General features: G+C 38.8%; 1 protein-coding gene across 2 annotated transcripts in view; it reads right to left on the bottom strand.

Moving 5' to 3' along the window:
• Nucleotides 1–15352, bottom strand: part of ADGRA3 (adhesion G protein-coupled receptor A3) — a 99129-nt gene that overhangs the window by 52458 nt on the left and 31319 nt on the right. The window contains exons 1-4 of one of the 2 annotated variants that reach the window (XM_031686602.2): nucleotides 13464–13576; nucleotides 12091–12162; nucleotides 7221–7292; nucleotides 2039–2110 (exon numbers count right to left, since the gene is read on the bottom strand). In XM_031686602.2, the coding sequence (XP_031542462.1) occupies nucleotides 2039–2110; nucleotides 7221–7292; nucleotides 12091–12162; nucleotides 13464–13546 (299 nt within the window). In that variant the 5' untranslated portion in view covers nucleotides 13547–13576. Of the gene's footprint in view, nucleotides 1–2038; nucleotides 2111–7220; nucleotides 7293–12090; nucleotides 12163–13463; nucleotides 13577–15352 lie in introns of those variants that run through there. The other variant, XM_006207017.4, reaches the window with a different exon arrangement.

The raw sequence follows: 15352 nt of genomic DNA, 5'->3' as shown, positions 1-15352 counted from the left end.
CAGGGTACGGGAAAACCAAATCTCCACCTTTTTGTCTGTCAAAGGTCTACCTATTCATCATAAAGTCCGTGGCACTAACAGTGGATCCTGAAACCTTCCCAATTTTTCCAGCCTTACTGCCATGTTCTTGGCTTAAATGCCTGCAAGCTCTATTAACTGTGGCAACATAAGGAAACGTATGACTGTTTCGCATGGTTATAGTCTGTCTGTCTGAGTAGAGGATAAATTCCTTAGGGTGGGGACTATTTCTGACACTTCTACTATGCAACACGGGATAACCATAAATGTTAACTAACTTAAGGGACACAGACTCAATCAAAATATAAACATAAGAATACCTTACACTTGATATGAAAGAAAATAGAGAATTATCTTTACATGAGGCAGGAGGTTTTAAGATGTGGCATTCAGATGTAAGAAACAGCAAGGATACATACAATTTCTTGAATACTTGTTTTACGAAGCACTAGCTATTCATGTGCCATGTCACCCTAAATCCAGCTAATACAAATAAATGCAGACGCTGTTCTCTGTCAACCTGGAGGCCATTACGTAATAGGAGGAACAAAATGTAAATACAACCAAAATAGAATGCAATGCATTCTATATAAATAAATAAACCAAGTGCAAAGAGTATATATAACCACGTGTGCTTCTGACACAAACTGTGCTTCATCTAACGCAGGCTCCATCTCATCAGCTTGGGCAAGAAAGGTCAAGTGGGGATCCCAGTGGGACACAACAAGGAGAAAGTAAATTTCAAAACCAGTACCAGGAGGATGACTGATTGACTCCTCGTCCCTAAGCAACAGCTTCTGGTCAGTTTCCAGCACTATCCATCATAAACACTAGCAATTTTGCCCAATTTGGGGATGAAAATAGTTCCTATGTTCCTGCTACCCAAAGTCTCAAAAGCCAGATAATTTCTTACAGTCTTAACTTCCTAAACTTCACAGAAACGGCTGACTTGAGCCCACTAAATATGCCAAAGGGAGACGTTTTCACTAAAAAGCAGCCTTCTGGATAACAGTGGTAGATGCACCAAAAAGACCAGAAAGAGTCTGATGCAGTGTGACTCTCAACGTGTGTATATTGTATCTGCCACGATGGTGAGGAGCCAGACGAACGCCTAACCTATCAACTACATCCCAGTGAGAACTGCTCAAGGAGACTGAAATGATCGGTTTAGAAAAGGAAAAGTGAGGAGGTAGGGAGGGAAGGGGAAAATGAAAGGGGAGGGGAAGGGAGGAGAGGAAAGAAGTCAGCATACATCAAACACAGGCATCTGGCAGAGAAGACATTTTTCACTGGAAAAGGAGACTCAAGCCCTTAAGTTATACTCAATAAAAATTTGAAAAACATTATCCTTAACTGTAATTCCAATAGGAATTAGTGTAACTTATACTCAGAAATAGATGAAAGTTTACCTGAGAATACAGTAACCTTCAACAGGAACTCCTATACAATCTCTTACATAACAAAACCGTGTTTTGAGGTCGGGTTAGGGGTGGGGAGCATATTAGCCAATTCTAAAGCTAAAGAGAACTGTGTAAATACGACCTTACACTGACTTCATAAAGCAGGCATTCTACATTGGCATGCCTAGAAATGTCAGTAATAAGTTGTGAATTCAGTTTGGGGAAGGGGTTGCAGGATTAAAATTAAATACCTAAAGCATAACATAGTCTTAACTATAAATTCTTCACAAGGAGAATGCTCTGGTGATTTAATTAGGCAAACAAAATATTTTCTAACTTGTAAACACAGTCGAAGAGAAAGAATTTCCAATTGATTTACTCTAAATAAAAATCAAGGAGAGACAGTATTCTAAGGAGAAAACGGTAGTCCCAGTCTGAGAAGCATCATTAAGGGTTACAGTATGTTTCTCAGTGTGCATGCAAGCTCTCCAGGGAGATTCTAATTTTTGCAGAATCACAAGATTTTCCCCATGAGGTCTCTTAAGCCACATAATAACTGTTTTTAATTTTCAAAAACTAAGATATATTTATCAAAACAAGAGGAAAAAAATCTTACTTACAAAGACCGTAATGAACCAAGATAATCAAAAGTTCCTTGAGATAATGAAGAAAACAAATTGCCCGAAAGGTTTCTGGAAAAAAAGGAAATCATTTCACTTTAAGAGATACTAACAATTATATATCATTTTATGCTTTTTCTTATATCCTAAAATGTCCTACCATTAAACACTGTTATAAAAAATTTATGTAAGTTGTTTGAAATCTTATGAAGAGAAACCAGTAAATATTTTCTCCAGAGTTGAAGGAAACTGTTCTTAACCTTATTTAAAGCAGTAAACAAAATTATCTAAAGTTGCTGCCAGGTAAGGATTTTTCTATAAAGTATCATGTGAAACTCAAAGTTACCTTCCTGAACTCGATCTTTAGTCATGCTGTGATTGCAACTAGAATTACCCTACATGTGTTCACTGTATCATTTATTTTTAATTTTTTAAACTTTTTTATTGAGTAACAGTCATTTTACAATGTTGTGTCAAATTCCAGTGTCACTCCATCATTTAAGAAAGCAAAAACTAAAAAACAAGGAAAAGGATGGTCTGAATGACCAGCAGCACCCAACAGTAACCCGATAAGATATGTAGGCAGTGAAATGAGTTCAGCATTTAAAATCAAAGACTTGGGATATAATTTAGCATTGGCCTTGGGCAAATTACCTACCTTCTCTCATTTCCCCTTGTATCACGGCTTTAATCAGTATCTAAACCCATGCAGAGTTTTGTATGAGTCAAACCCTGAACACTACACTACCATTTGAGTAGTCGGTCACACCCACTGTGATATGATCAAATCATTTTTTGTGATTTTCTTCCATGCCTGACTATAAGCTCCAGGAGGAGAGGCACTTGTGTGTCTTTTTACTGGGGTACCTCTGGTAGCTAATAACAAGCTGGGGTGTACAGTAGGTGCTCAACCATTGTAGCTGATTATTCAGGATGTGGACTCCACCTTTATAGCTTCTCACACTAAAACAGGGCCAAGGGCTCCCGGAAGATGGCAGCATGATCAGAGCACCACTGTGTCTGTTGTAGGATCAAAAATAGGTATCATTTGGACCTAGAATTCTCAAGGAAGAAGTCCTGAGACCTGCAAGGAGGCCTGCCTCTCCTCCAGAGCTGGAGCAAAATCCTTCAAAGTGCGGAAGAAAGCGACAGGCAGGTGGATGGACTCCCCGGTGCAGAGAGGAGGAGAACTGATCTGGGAGAGGTCAGTCAGCTGTTCCTCTGACACCTGGAGCAACATATTCCTTGGTGGGAAGACTTACTACACAAATACCAACTCCTCACAAATTAATATATAATGAACTTCAGAAAGGACATCTCTGGATTCATTTTTATCTGTCTTGGGATTTTTTTTTTGATAGAGTGCAAAAAGGGTGCAAAAAATAATTATGAACTTCATGAAAGAATTGCCTAGGAACTTAATAAACAAAAGGAACACTCTGCAAATTAAAACAACCATGAAAGCAATGCCCTTTTCTTTTTTGGCCTATCAGAATGAAACCTGAATGTGGATTTTGAAAAGGGTACTGCTGATGGAGTGTAAACCATAGTAACACTGTAAGAAAGTAACTGAGACACAATTAAAATGAACAACCATACTTGTAAGAAGCTATCCTATGTGGAATTATATGATTACCGGGATTTGTTTAAAATAATGTAGGCAGGAAGACAAGAGATGTGGGGTATAACTAAAACAAGACCAGCTATGACTGCTAAGTGTTGAAACTAAGTGATGGCTACATGGAGATTCCTTAAATACACTTATCTCTAACTTATTTTTTAGATGTTTGAAAGAGTCCGTAAATAGTAAGTTGTAAATAAAAATCTATCCTACATATTTAGGATTATATAAACAAAATAACTGCATCTTACAAGGACCATTCGATTCTAATTATTAGGTAACTTTATTTTCATTATTAGGCATTATTATTTTCTTCCCCTTGGAAATCACAGAAGAAATCACACTGGAGACAGACGTGCCTTCCTCCCCGTAAGTCCCAACACAGGCCAACTTCTCTTCCAGTGCTGGAACACATTGCTACTTGTTTGGCTGAATACCAAACGAAGTAATTGGCTTCGGCTGATGGCCATAAAAACTTACACATATTTTAAAACATTAAAATCACATTCCAGTTTTGAGATGCTTACACAGAAAAAGCACAGAGGAACTGAGCGTGACTACAGACACAGCCAAGTCCCTGCTCTCATGTCCTGACACGGTTCACTGAATGCCCTGGCTGGTGAATCAGCCACCCACTCCCACTCGTGGTGTTTCTTACTCTCTCAGTTTCTCTTCCTTTACTTGCTTTTTGCTAAACAGACATATCTGTATTCCTGTGAGTTAAATGTGCGCTGTGAAGCATCTGTGTACACAAGGGGTGTTTTCCAGGGCAAATGTGTTAAAAGAGGGGAAATGAATCAAACTATCTCCTTCAAGAGAGTGAATAATTGACTCAATTATGACCTGTTCTAGACTTTGAATACTCTGTAGCTATTTACAAGCATGAACTAAATCGTTATGTATTCTCTTGAAAAGATATTAATGGCATGTCGGTATTTTTTAAGTAAATTGTTGAGTAGAGCACATTTTTAAAGCCCCGAGTGGATGCCTATACGTTTGTGGAGGTAATAGAACATCTGAGAATTTACACCAGGCAGAATTAGTACCTGCTGTCTCAGAAGGATGTGTCTGAAGTGATGAAAGGGAGATTTAGCTTTCCCTTCATCTCTCTATATGGTTTTATTACTTAATAGCACAAATAGTTTTTAATTGTAAAAAGGAGGTTCTTATAAACATCACTCAACTATTATTTCTGATAGAAAAATATTAAAGGTATTATTCCTAGAGGAAAAATACAGGGTTATAACTGATCAAAATTCATAAAGGAAAAAAAAGGGAAAGCTTTGGTTTCTTGACCTCCTGACAGTTTCTGGGTAAATTAACGTCCTAAGTGTAGGACAGAGACTTCACTGAAGCCCACGACTGGTCCTCATCTCTGCTTCACCAGTTACTTCTGGAGTTAGGGTGGTTTGGGGTGGGGGCCTCTGGAAGTACGGCTTCACTTCGCAGAACTTTCCCATCAGTAAAGGCAGAGATCAATACACGGCGTTAATCAATTTTACCCACCACACGCTGCCTCCTCTGACATATTTTTAATGTTATTTTTGAATTCCGACACTAAGCCTCCAAAGCCAAGACTTGTTTCAAGATGATGAGAAGTCTGGTTGCAAATGCGACAGGTTGTCTGCAAGGTGCAGGTCCAGGGTGGGGGCAGGGAGGTGGGGAGCCTCAATTCTAGCCTCTGTGGCTAAAAGACCAAGTCAGTCCAAGATCCCAAGTTCCAGGGTAAGTCAGGGAGTTCAGCTAAAGAGCTAGCAGAGGAAGGAGCTATCTCCTCTAAACACACACTATTTGGGGTGGGAATTAGAATTGGGAGCTCTCTGAGTTCTAATCTAAGAAACGTACTGCATGTCCCACTACTAGTCAGATTCCCTTTTTCACTCGTTAGATTGTGAAAATGCTCTTCTCTGTGTCTGAAACACAAATGGCTACCAGTCTTCAGAATCAGCATACAGCCTGGCTCAGGGAGCCCAGAGATCTGGGGACTGCAGAAGCCCACACAGAACACATACCCAAAGTTTCCTGAGCCACAGCTCCAGAACTATGTCAACCCAAATTATCAAAAGCAACTCAACTGCAGTGCATTCCTGAATGTTAAGAGGCTACCTTAACTGTCAACGTTTCTTAGACCAGTATTTAAAGAATACATATACGTCAGGTATAGTTCTGTATACGTCATAGACTGTTGCATTAAAAGAGTCACAATCGTCTATTATTACATGGGTTACGAAACCATCTCAATCAAATCTCAAAGCAGGAAACCTGGTAGTGCTCTTTGTGTTTTCATGATTCACCTGGATATATATCCATTGTGTTCCATGACCTGTAAAGTCTCACAACAGGTATCAGAGAATTGGTAAAAACATAGGAGGAGACAATTCAAGCTCTAAAACTTCCAAAAATGTTAGCTTTAGAGGCAGGAGGCAAAAAAAAAAAAAAAAAAAAAAACCTTAAGAAAATAGTAACTTGCCTTATTGTATGCACTGGCCCACACAACTCTTTTCCTAAAGAACACCTGCTATTGGGTCAAAAATCCCTAGGCCAAAGCTATAAATCCACTGGAACTAAAGTCAGGAAAATGGTAGACTCCAGGCTCTATTTTTCTTTACTAGATTCACAGCTATCCAAAAATGTAACAATTTTTTTCCTTCACAAATGCCCCATTTTGCCAATTCTTATGCATCCCTCAAAACCAAAAATACAGAAGTCTCAATAAAAGCGCTGAAATAAAATTGTTAGTAATCCAGTTATAAAAAAGAAAAACACAACTGATTTTAATTAATTTCCAGTTATGAGTAAAGCTATATACCAAGTCAATCTTTTGTTTAAAAACATAAACGTGGCCATCTATCTTTCCCCCCAAGTTAAAGGGCACACTGAAAAATACAAGTGCGCTAAGAAGCAGGAGTACTTTGCCCTATTCTGCCAGGTAATTTGGAGACCCTCTCTTCCTGTACAGAGGAAATAATCTCACAATTTAAGCCCCTGTAGCTTTTTCAAAGTTAACTTGAACGAAACAGAAGAAACATTCTAAAAAGCTACAAAGATAAAGAACCAGGCATAGATGATCTCTATACTAGACCTTCTGCCCCTAAATCCTGCATTTCATCCTGCATCCTATTTCCAAATTGCTCTCCTCTACGTGAGTCAAAAACGGTCATCTTACTCATAAGACTCCCGGCTTTCCCCTTGAAACTGGCCTCGCTCTTATGTCTACCTCCATGCATCATCTGCTCAACTTCTCTTCCTTTCTAATGACCTAAATCTTTGCAATCTTCCAGACCATCAGCTCAAGTATCACCTCTTCCAAGATATTTTCCCAAACTGGCAAAGCTTCTGATCATGTCTCCCAATATGGACATGAGCACACATGAGTTTTGGGTGGGGGATGTAATGCAACATTATGTTCTCATGACACTGTATCTCCATGCTTAAATTTCCAGCTCCTTATCCCCTACCACTTCTATCAACTCTACAGTTGCTACCTAAATATTGAACACATAGGTTCATAGGATACTCGTCCAAATGCTTCCTTATAATATGAAAGAAAGAGGTACTTACAGCCTAACCAGATTGGTGAGTCCTCGGAATATGTCTGCATTCAGACACCCTATTCGATTGTTTGTCAGATCCCTAAGAAGAAAGGGAAAAGTATCTTCAATTAGTGGTCTTCATTGACGAAGCTTTCATATGTTCAACATTCAAGAATGGCACCCAGGTATCATACAAGACCCTTTTTTTTAAGCATCTCTGAAATATTCACCTACTTCAAGTGCATCACTGAGAGAAGAAATAATCCTTGCTTTCACTTACCTCTGGCTCATACAGACTAAATGCTGTTTAATTACAGGGCCCTCTATATTGCAAGCATTTACTCCTGTAAAGTGACTCAACATAAAACCAGAGTAGTAAAACCAAGACTCCATCTATCTTACTGTTTGTGATAAAATTCCTTAGATGGTCTACACAGTTAGTCACGCTGGGGAAGTCAGCAAACAGATCCTGATCTCAGCCAACATCCAACAGACAATGGGTAAAAGGGCAAGTTACCAAAATGCTGCAACTTTTATTTCCTCAAGAACATCTGAAACTTAATGCTTCCTAACTTCATTCCTTAAATACTCAGAAGTTTTGACTGTAATGAAAAAACAACTGAGTTAGCTTTTACTTTACAGATCTGTCATCTAGTCTCCAAGCCAAATTTCTTTATAACAATATCTAGGTAATGGCCCATTTCTCCCAGTCACCCCTAACTTCTTATAATTCCTAAGAAAATTTTCCTTCTCCTCAATTCATGCAACTTTTCCCCTTTTATCTATGTGATAAGTTCAGTAGGTATTTTGTTCTATCTTTCTACACTATTTTTCACTGGCACAGTGGGGGGCGGGCTTCACTTCAGAAACAGGGGCTGGGGGCTTGTTCCTCCCTGGGCACCAAGGTTGAAGGTCTGTGTCTGAACCCATGCCAACACACACTATTTTTCTTCACACCAAGCACAGTGTTACATTTCCATCACGGGGATCACATTTTAATCGGGAGATAATTGACAATTTCTGTAACCTTCAAGTGGGAGAGCATGGCTTCCACCATTTTTCAAGAGTGGATTTGGTAAACTATACAGAAGAAAGCCCTAAAACAATGAATCTTAATTTTTCTCAGTTGTTAGATTTGCGATTATCGATCACTTTGAATTTCAACACAAGAATCAGAACAAGCTTTCTAAACCAAACTTTAATATTTTTATCACATTTTCTTTAATTTCCAAATTATTTTCTGTAATAGAGAAGCACATATTCTTTTTTTTTTAAACTTTAAAACAACACTATTCCAAACAGAATTACCAAAAGCAGCATGTTAATTCTGAAACATTGAACAGATATCATTTAAACTCATACAGTTATAATAAACTCAAAACATCAAACAAAAACAGCTTTGTGAAGAAGCACATATTCTTGAATTTCACTCCGAGTCACTCTTTAGAGAACAGATTTGTACCATTCATTTCTAAAAAGACTGTCGGATTCTAAATTGTACATTTGGTAATGGTAAAAAAAAAAGAAAAAATGTATTAGTCTGTTAGAAATTACCAAGAGTCCACATTTGAATCGGTACCTACTCACAAGTATTTCCTTGAGATATTTCAAAAGCTAGTTTAGGTAATCCTGGTGTGCAAAAATTTCACAGCTTTGCCTTCCCTTTCTTACAGCGACTTTCGATTAAAAAAAAAAAATCTTAAGCTATACAAGTCTTTATCTGCACTCTCTGTGCTCCAGCACCAGCTCCTCAGAATATTAAAGCTAAGTATTTAATCGTGCAGGACTTTTTTTTCTATTCCAGTTGATTTTCCTTCTATTTCTGGGTTTTACTGTGTAAGAAAATTAGGCATCATCTTGTGAAGTGTTGCTTAAACAAGCATTTCTGGTCTCTATTCATTATCTTGTCTCAATTCTGAGCTTTAAATGGTGTAATTACCATTGATTCTTTGGGAAACAATTTCATTACAGCTATACCTATTTAAAATGGTATTTAGGTATTGATAATGGGTTTTCATTTGAATTGAGAATCAGCTCGAATTTGTTGATAAAGCAAAAGAGAAACTAAATGGGTCTAGGTTTTACCTACTTCTGGTACTTTATTCTTCAGAAAGCCACTTAATCTTCCTGATTCAAATTATCTATAAAATAAAGGCAAAGGCATGGTATGCTCACAAAAACACTTTACGTGTGGCTGTTGAGTGAGATGAACAATTGAAACGAATGATTTAAGGCCTTGTAAGAAAAAGTGCCTGTATCCAGGAGCAATTAGCAAACATTACTCCCACAAAGTATCTTTATATCTCACTGAGTTTACATACAGGACCCTCTCAGCTTGCAAGCATACTGTAAGTTCAATTACAAGTTAGCCGTTTGGAATTAAGAATGAATTTTCAGGGTTGGGGGGGAAGGGACAGACTGGGATTTCAAAATTTGTAGATACTGACAGGCATATGCAGAATAGATAAACAAGATTATACTGTATAGCACAGGGAAATATGTACAAGATCTTATGGTAGCTCACAGTGAAAAAAAATGTGACAATGAATATATGTATGTTCATGTAAAACTGAAAAATTGTGCTCTGCACTGGAATTTGACACAACATTGTAAAATGACTATGACTCAATAAAAAATGTTAAAAATAAAAATTAAAAATTAAAAATAATTTTTAAAAAATCCATGTAAACCAAAAAATAAAAAAAGAATGAATTTTCTAGTGGGAAGAACGTTATAAATGACAATTACCTTCCTCAGCAAGAACACACGAGACTGATGCAATGAAAAAAATGCCAAGGCAACATCTGGGACCATAGCAGTAATTACATTAAGTGCTACTGAACAAAATATTTATTTATTTATTTATTTATTTATTTATTTATTTATTTTTTATTTATTTTGGATAGTAGTACTTGAAAAATTATTTACTGAATGATAAAGAACTAGATGGAGAACCTAAGACAGTCTGCAGTGCCCCTGAGACATCCTGAATTTTTGTGTAGCTGAATTGATGCTGATCTCTGTCTTCTCAGTTCGATTATGTTGCTACTACCTTTACTGAATCCTAAACCCAGCTTCATCCACTGCAACTCTGATGCCACAAGTTTGATCACATCAACTCCACACTGAAGAAGTTCGGCCAGTCCCCTCCTTGACTAAAGAACAGATTCGGAATTCTTCAAGGTGGCAGGAAGTGATCAAAAGCCTAGTTCCTCCCTGACCGGCCTTATCTCCCAAAATTCTTCTCCCACTTTCTACTGGACGCTCTGGCCAAAGACCTAAACTACTGTTCCAAGAGACCTGTTCTTTCATACCTACTCCACTCTGCTTAGAACGCTCTGTTATTCTTCAGTATGTATTCACCTCTCAGGAGCAAGGTCCAATCTAAAGACTGGTCGCTCTCACGGCAAGCCATCCCCTCCCAAGTGGCCCTTCCTCTCCTGGCGGATTCCTATCATTATTATTGGGTGCATTTTCACTATCTATTTGCCCCCAAGAGTCTGAGCTCTTCCAGAGAAGCCAGAGTATAGTAAGCAGCCAGCAATTAATAAATACATTTAGAAGGAGTAAAAGGTGGTGTCACAGTCCACATGGCCTGAGCACAGGGTTCCCTCTCACACAGGAGCATACCCTCACAGCACCAATGACAAGAGCACAGCAAGGGGAGCAGGGCTGTTTAGCTTCAGAGGTCATAAAAACTGGGCTTTTAAGTTTTGAAATAATAGATAGACATGCACCCCAATGTTCATAGCAGCGTTATATACAATAGCCAAGACATGGAAACAACCTACATGTCCACCGACAGCTGACTGGATAAAGACGTTGTGATATATTTATATAATGGAATACTACTTAGCCATAAAAAAGAATAAAATAATGTCATTTGCTGCAACATGGATGGACTTGGAAAATGTCATTCTAAGTGAAGTAAGCCAAAAAGAGAAAGAAAAATACCACATGATATCACTTATATGCAGAATGTAAAGAAAGAAAAGAAAAGAAAAGAAAAGAAAAGAAAAGAAAAGAAAAGAAAAGAAAAGAAAGAAAAGGAAGGAAGGAAGGAAAGAAAGAAAGAAGAGGGAGGGAGGAAAGGGAAGGAAGGAAGGAAGGAAGGAAGGAAGGAAGGAAGGAAAGAAAGAAAGAAAGAAAGAAAGAAAGAAAGAACGAACCAAACTTACTTATAAAACAGAAACAGACTCACAGACTTAGAAAACAAACTTATAGTTACCGGAGGAGGGGAAGATGTGGGAAGGGATAAACTGGGAACTCAAGATTTGCAGATACTAATACATACATAATAGATAAACAACAAGTTTATACTATATAGCACAGGGAACTGTATAAAATATCTTGTAGCAACCTCTAATGAAGAATATGAAAAGGAATATATATATGTATATGTATGACTGAAACATTAATGTTGTACACCAGAAAGTGACACAACATTGTTAACTGACTATACTTCAATTAAAAAAAAAAAAGAAAAAATGAAAAAAAATTGTTTAAATACACAGATAAGACAGGAAAATGGCAAGATTTTAAATCATTCATAGAAAGGGGCCTCAATTTTTAGGGTATTTATAATACATAGTGTGAACGTATTCATAACTTGGAAATCATCTATAGATTATGACAGCTGGCAAAGCCAACAGTACTGATGTTATTAACATAAGAGGGTTGCAACCATCTACTACTAAGCAAATCAAATTACTCTACGATATACTGCCTTCTAAGTCATTTACATTAAATATTCTATTTTTCTACCATGGACCTGGCTAGATAAACTTCTGATAGTTATTAGAAAGCCAATTTTTTATCGTGTTAAATTTTAAAGTAGGTTAACAGTTGCTTATAAAAGGAATAGTGCAAACTCATAAGCCAGGAATTCAAATACTTACAATCTTTTTAGTGATGACAGTCCCCAAAAGGCACCTGGATCTATACTACTAATAAGATTGTTTCGGAGGTCCCTGTTAAAAATTAAATAAAAGTTATCTGCATGTCAACACTGTAAGAAATATTTAGGTATACTGCACTTACCTGCTATATAGAAAACAACACAGTAATAATGGGAGACTGGAGACAAAAGGTTAAGTCAAAATCACCCCAGCAGTTAAGAGGCAGAGCAAGAATTCAAAATCAAGAAATCTGGTTCCAAAGTCACTTGTTTTGGTCAACATAAGAATACAGATAAAAAGCAACAAGGTCCTACTGTACAGCACAGGGAACTATATTCAATACCTTCTAATTGCCTTCTTTAATAGCCATTCTTTAATGAAAAAGAATATAAAAATGAATATGTATGCATACAACTGAATCACCACGCTGTACACCAGAAATAAACATTGTAAACTGACTGTACTTCAATTAAAAAAAGTGAAATAAAGATATGTCAAAAAAGATATGTATCCTAGTATTACTCCAATTCAAAGTTATGACTAAGCTACAATCTTATAGATTATTTCTACAATCTCTTCCTTAGTTTGCTATACTTTCACTTATCAAAAAAAATCAGACACAGTGTAACTGACTATAGACACATTATAACTGACTATACATCAATAAAAAAATAACAAAACATAAATGACCAACTGGAAAAAAAAATCAGACTGTATTTGTTACAGGCATAATGAAACTGAGTTTTTTAAACCATTTTCAAAAATACACACTCAAAAATTCATGGCACTTGATTGTTCATATTTTTTCCTCCCTGAGCTTCTACAGCTAGGTTTTCTATATAACAACAACATGATAATTCACTATATAGCTCAAAGCAAAGATCCACCAGCCCCCTATGCAGTGGCATCTGATAGTGGTCACAACCGACAGCAGCCCCCTTTATCTACCGGGGATACATTCCAAGATCCCCAGTGGATGCCTGAAACGGAAAATAGTACCAAACCCTATACGTACTGTTTTTCCCAATACATACGTACCAATGATAAAGTGTAATCTATAAATGAGGCACAGTAAGAGACCATCAACAGTGACTAGTTAAACAGAACAATTATAACAATATACTGTAATAAAAGTTATATAAAATTGGTCTCTCTCAAAGTATCTTATTGTACAAATGTAATGCCTTTTCCATCTTAACTAAGCGCTTATCACCCACTGTGGCCATAACTTTTGCAGTCCGAGGTACGACAGCAAAACTAGCACAGATTTTTTTCATTTTTCGCAATTTCACGGAGAGAAGATTCATTGTTACCATGGGTCTTAGCAACCTCAGCACACATTTTTTTTTTCTATCCTTATTAAGAACGTTCACCTTTTTATTAAAGGAGGCACCTCGCACAGCTTCTCTTCAGCATATCCGAATTGCCGGCATCTTGTCTGGTGCTTTGGGGCCATTATCAAGTAAAATGAGGGTGACTTGAACACAAGCACTTCACTCCCTGGACGGTCAATCTGATAACCGGCTTGGCTACTAAGTGACTAACAGGCAGAAGACGCTGGACAAAGGACTGACTCATGTCCTGGCTGGGCTGACGTCAGATTCCCTCACACTATTCAGAATGGTGTGTAATTTTAAATGTATCAATTTTCCACTTCTGGAATTTTCCATTTAATATTTTCCGACTGCCGCTGACCACGGGTAAACGAAACCGTGGACAGGGTGGCGCGATGACTGTTCTCATTCTTCCCGTGTGCAGCCCTTCCATGTTAGCACACCGCCACTGGGGGCAGCAGTGAGCACCACAGTCAGGTCCCTCCATCAGCAGGGACCAGGGCCACCTGCAAAGAGGCTGCTGTCCTCTGGGCACCTGGGCTCAGCTGAGGACTCTCAAGTCGCCCCATGCCAAGTGTCCAGCTGACCTCTGTAGAGAGCTGACCATCAGCCACAAGAGCGCTTAGAAGCACAACAGGGGCTCCCTTTCCACATTCCTGGCCCACACTTCAGCTCTGCTAGACACCCAGGGTGGGCCCGTGTGTCAGGACTCACTCACAGCCTTGCCCACTGAAGGCCTGAGTGGGCTCTGGTCATCTCTCAGAGAGAGTCAGGTCAGACTCTGAACAGAAGCTGCTTCCAGCTTCCCTTCTCCTGGGAGTCCTTCCTGAACCGGGGAAACATTGCCCCTTCCACGTGTGAGCTTGTGGAGCCAATCCTCTTAATTATCCATCATTATCCTCATAATTATTCGGCTTAGGGATACACTCCAAGTTGGTAAAACAACAGAGAAACGCAGAGCAGTGCAATACAAGCCCGAGGTAGCAGGTACTTCACAGGGTCCTTCCGTCGCTCACTTACTTTGGCTGAGAATTACAAGGCCCTCCTGAAAGTAGATCCTGGACCAGTGGGGCGCCTGTTACCACAACACGAGGGGACATGTCTCTGGGGTCTTTTATAACTGCTGCCCCATCATGGGCATTCTAGTCCGTGAGAAGCAACCTGAATTACTGAAGAGAAAAATCCTCAGTTCACTTTCTCAAGCATCCAACTTGCCTACTTGTGCTTAAGAAAAGGACCCAGAGGAAGCCTCACTGCCGTGAGCACAGGCCCACACGCGTTTCCCTCCCATCGAGTTAGGGAGGCGGGTTCAACTCTACCGACCACCGGCTAATGAAAACGAGCTGCTTGCTGTTCGGCCTGCTCTGCCACATGCTATTTTTTTCTCACAGCTCATTTTGTCAAAATAGACAAGCTGCAACGTTGGGGTTGGTTTCTGGACAGTTTCCTGGCAATTTCACAAGCACATCCTGATGAAACTGGCCCTCTGCTCATCACAGTGCCCATCAGTCACTGCCTGGAAACCCAGCCCTCCTGATGTCCCACTGCCACGGGCTTCCCACACCATCCACGCCGCTTCACACAGGGTGATAGAGGCTGATCAGAAATTCTCGTCTCTGGAGGTGCAGCCACTGAATCCTGTGCACGTAAACGTCACACCTGGCAGCAAATCCTGTTCTGCCTTCTTCATGTCTCGCTCTCATCCTAATATGTCAGGCATTCTTCATTAACTAGTGGTGGAATTCCACCCCCGCCCCCCAAATCAGTCAGGTTCTTCTACATAAAACTGAACCCCCTGGTACCTTGCAATTCTTTAAACAAAGGAAATGATCATTAAACACAGTATAAAGTCTATGCTCCGATTATCATGACTAAAGAGGTATTTCATTGATCAGAACTCAGATTTTATATTCCACACAGAAGATGTG

This window comes from Vicugna pacos, chromosome 2, assembly GCF_048564905.1.
Source record: "Vicugna pacos chromosome 2, VicPac4, whole genome shotgun sequence".
NCBI lineage: Eukaryota > Metazoa > Chordata > Mammalia > Artiodactyla > Camelidae > Vicugna > Vicugna pacos.
Note: the sequence above shows the minus strand (reverse complement) of the source record. Positions and strands in the feature narration are given on the sequence as shown.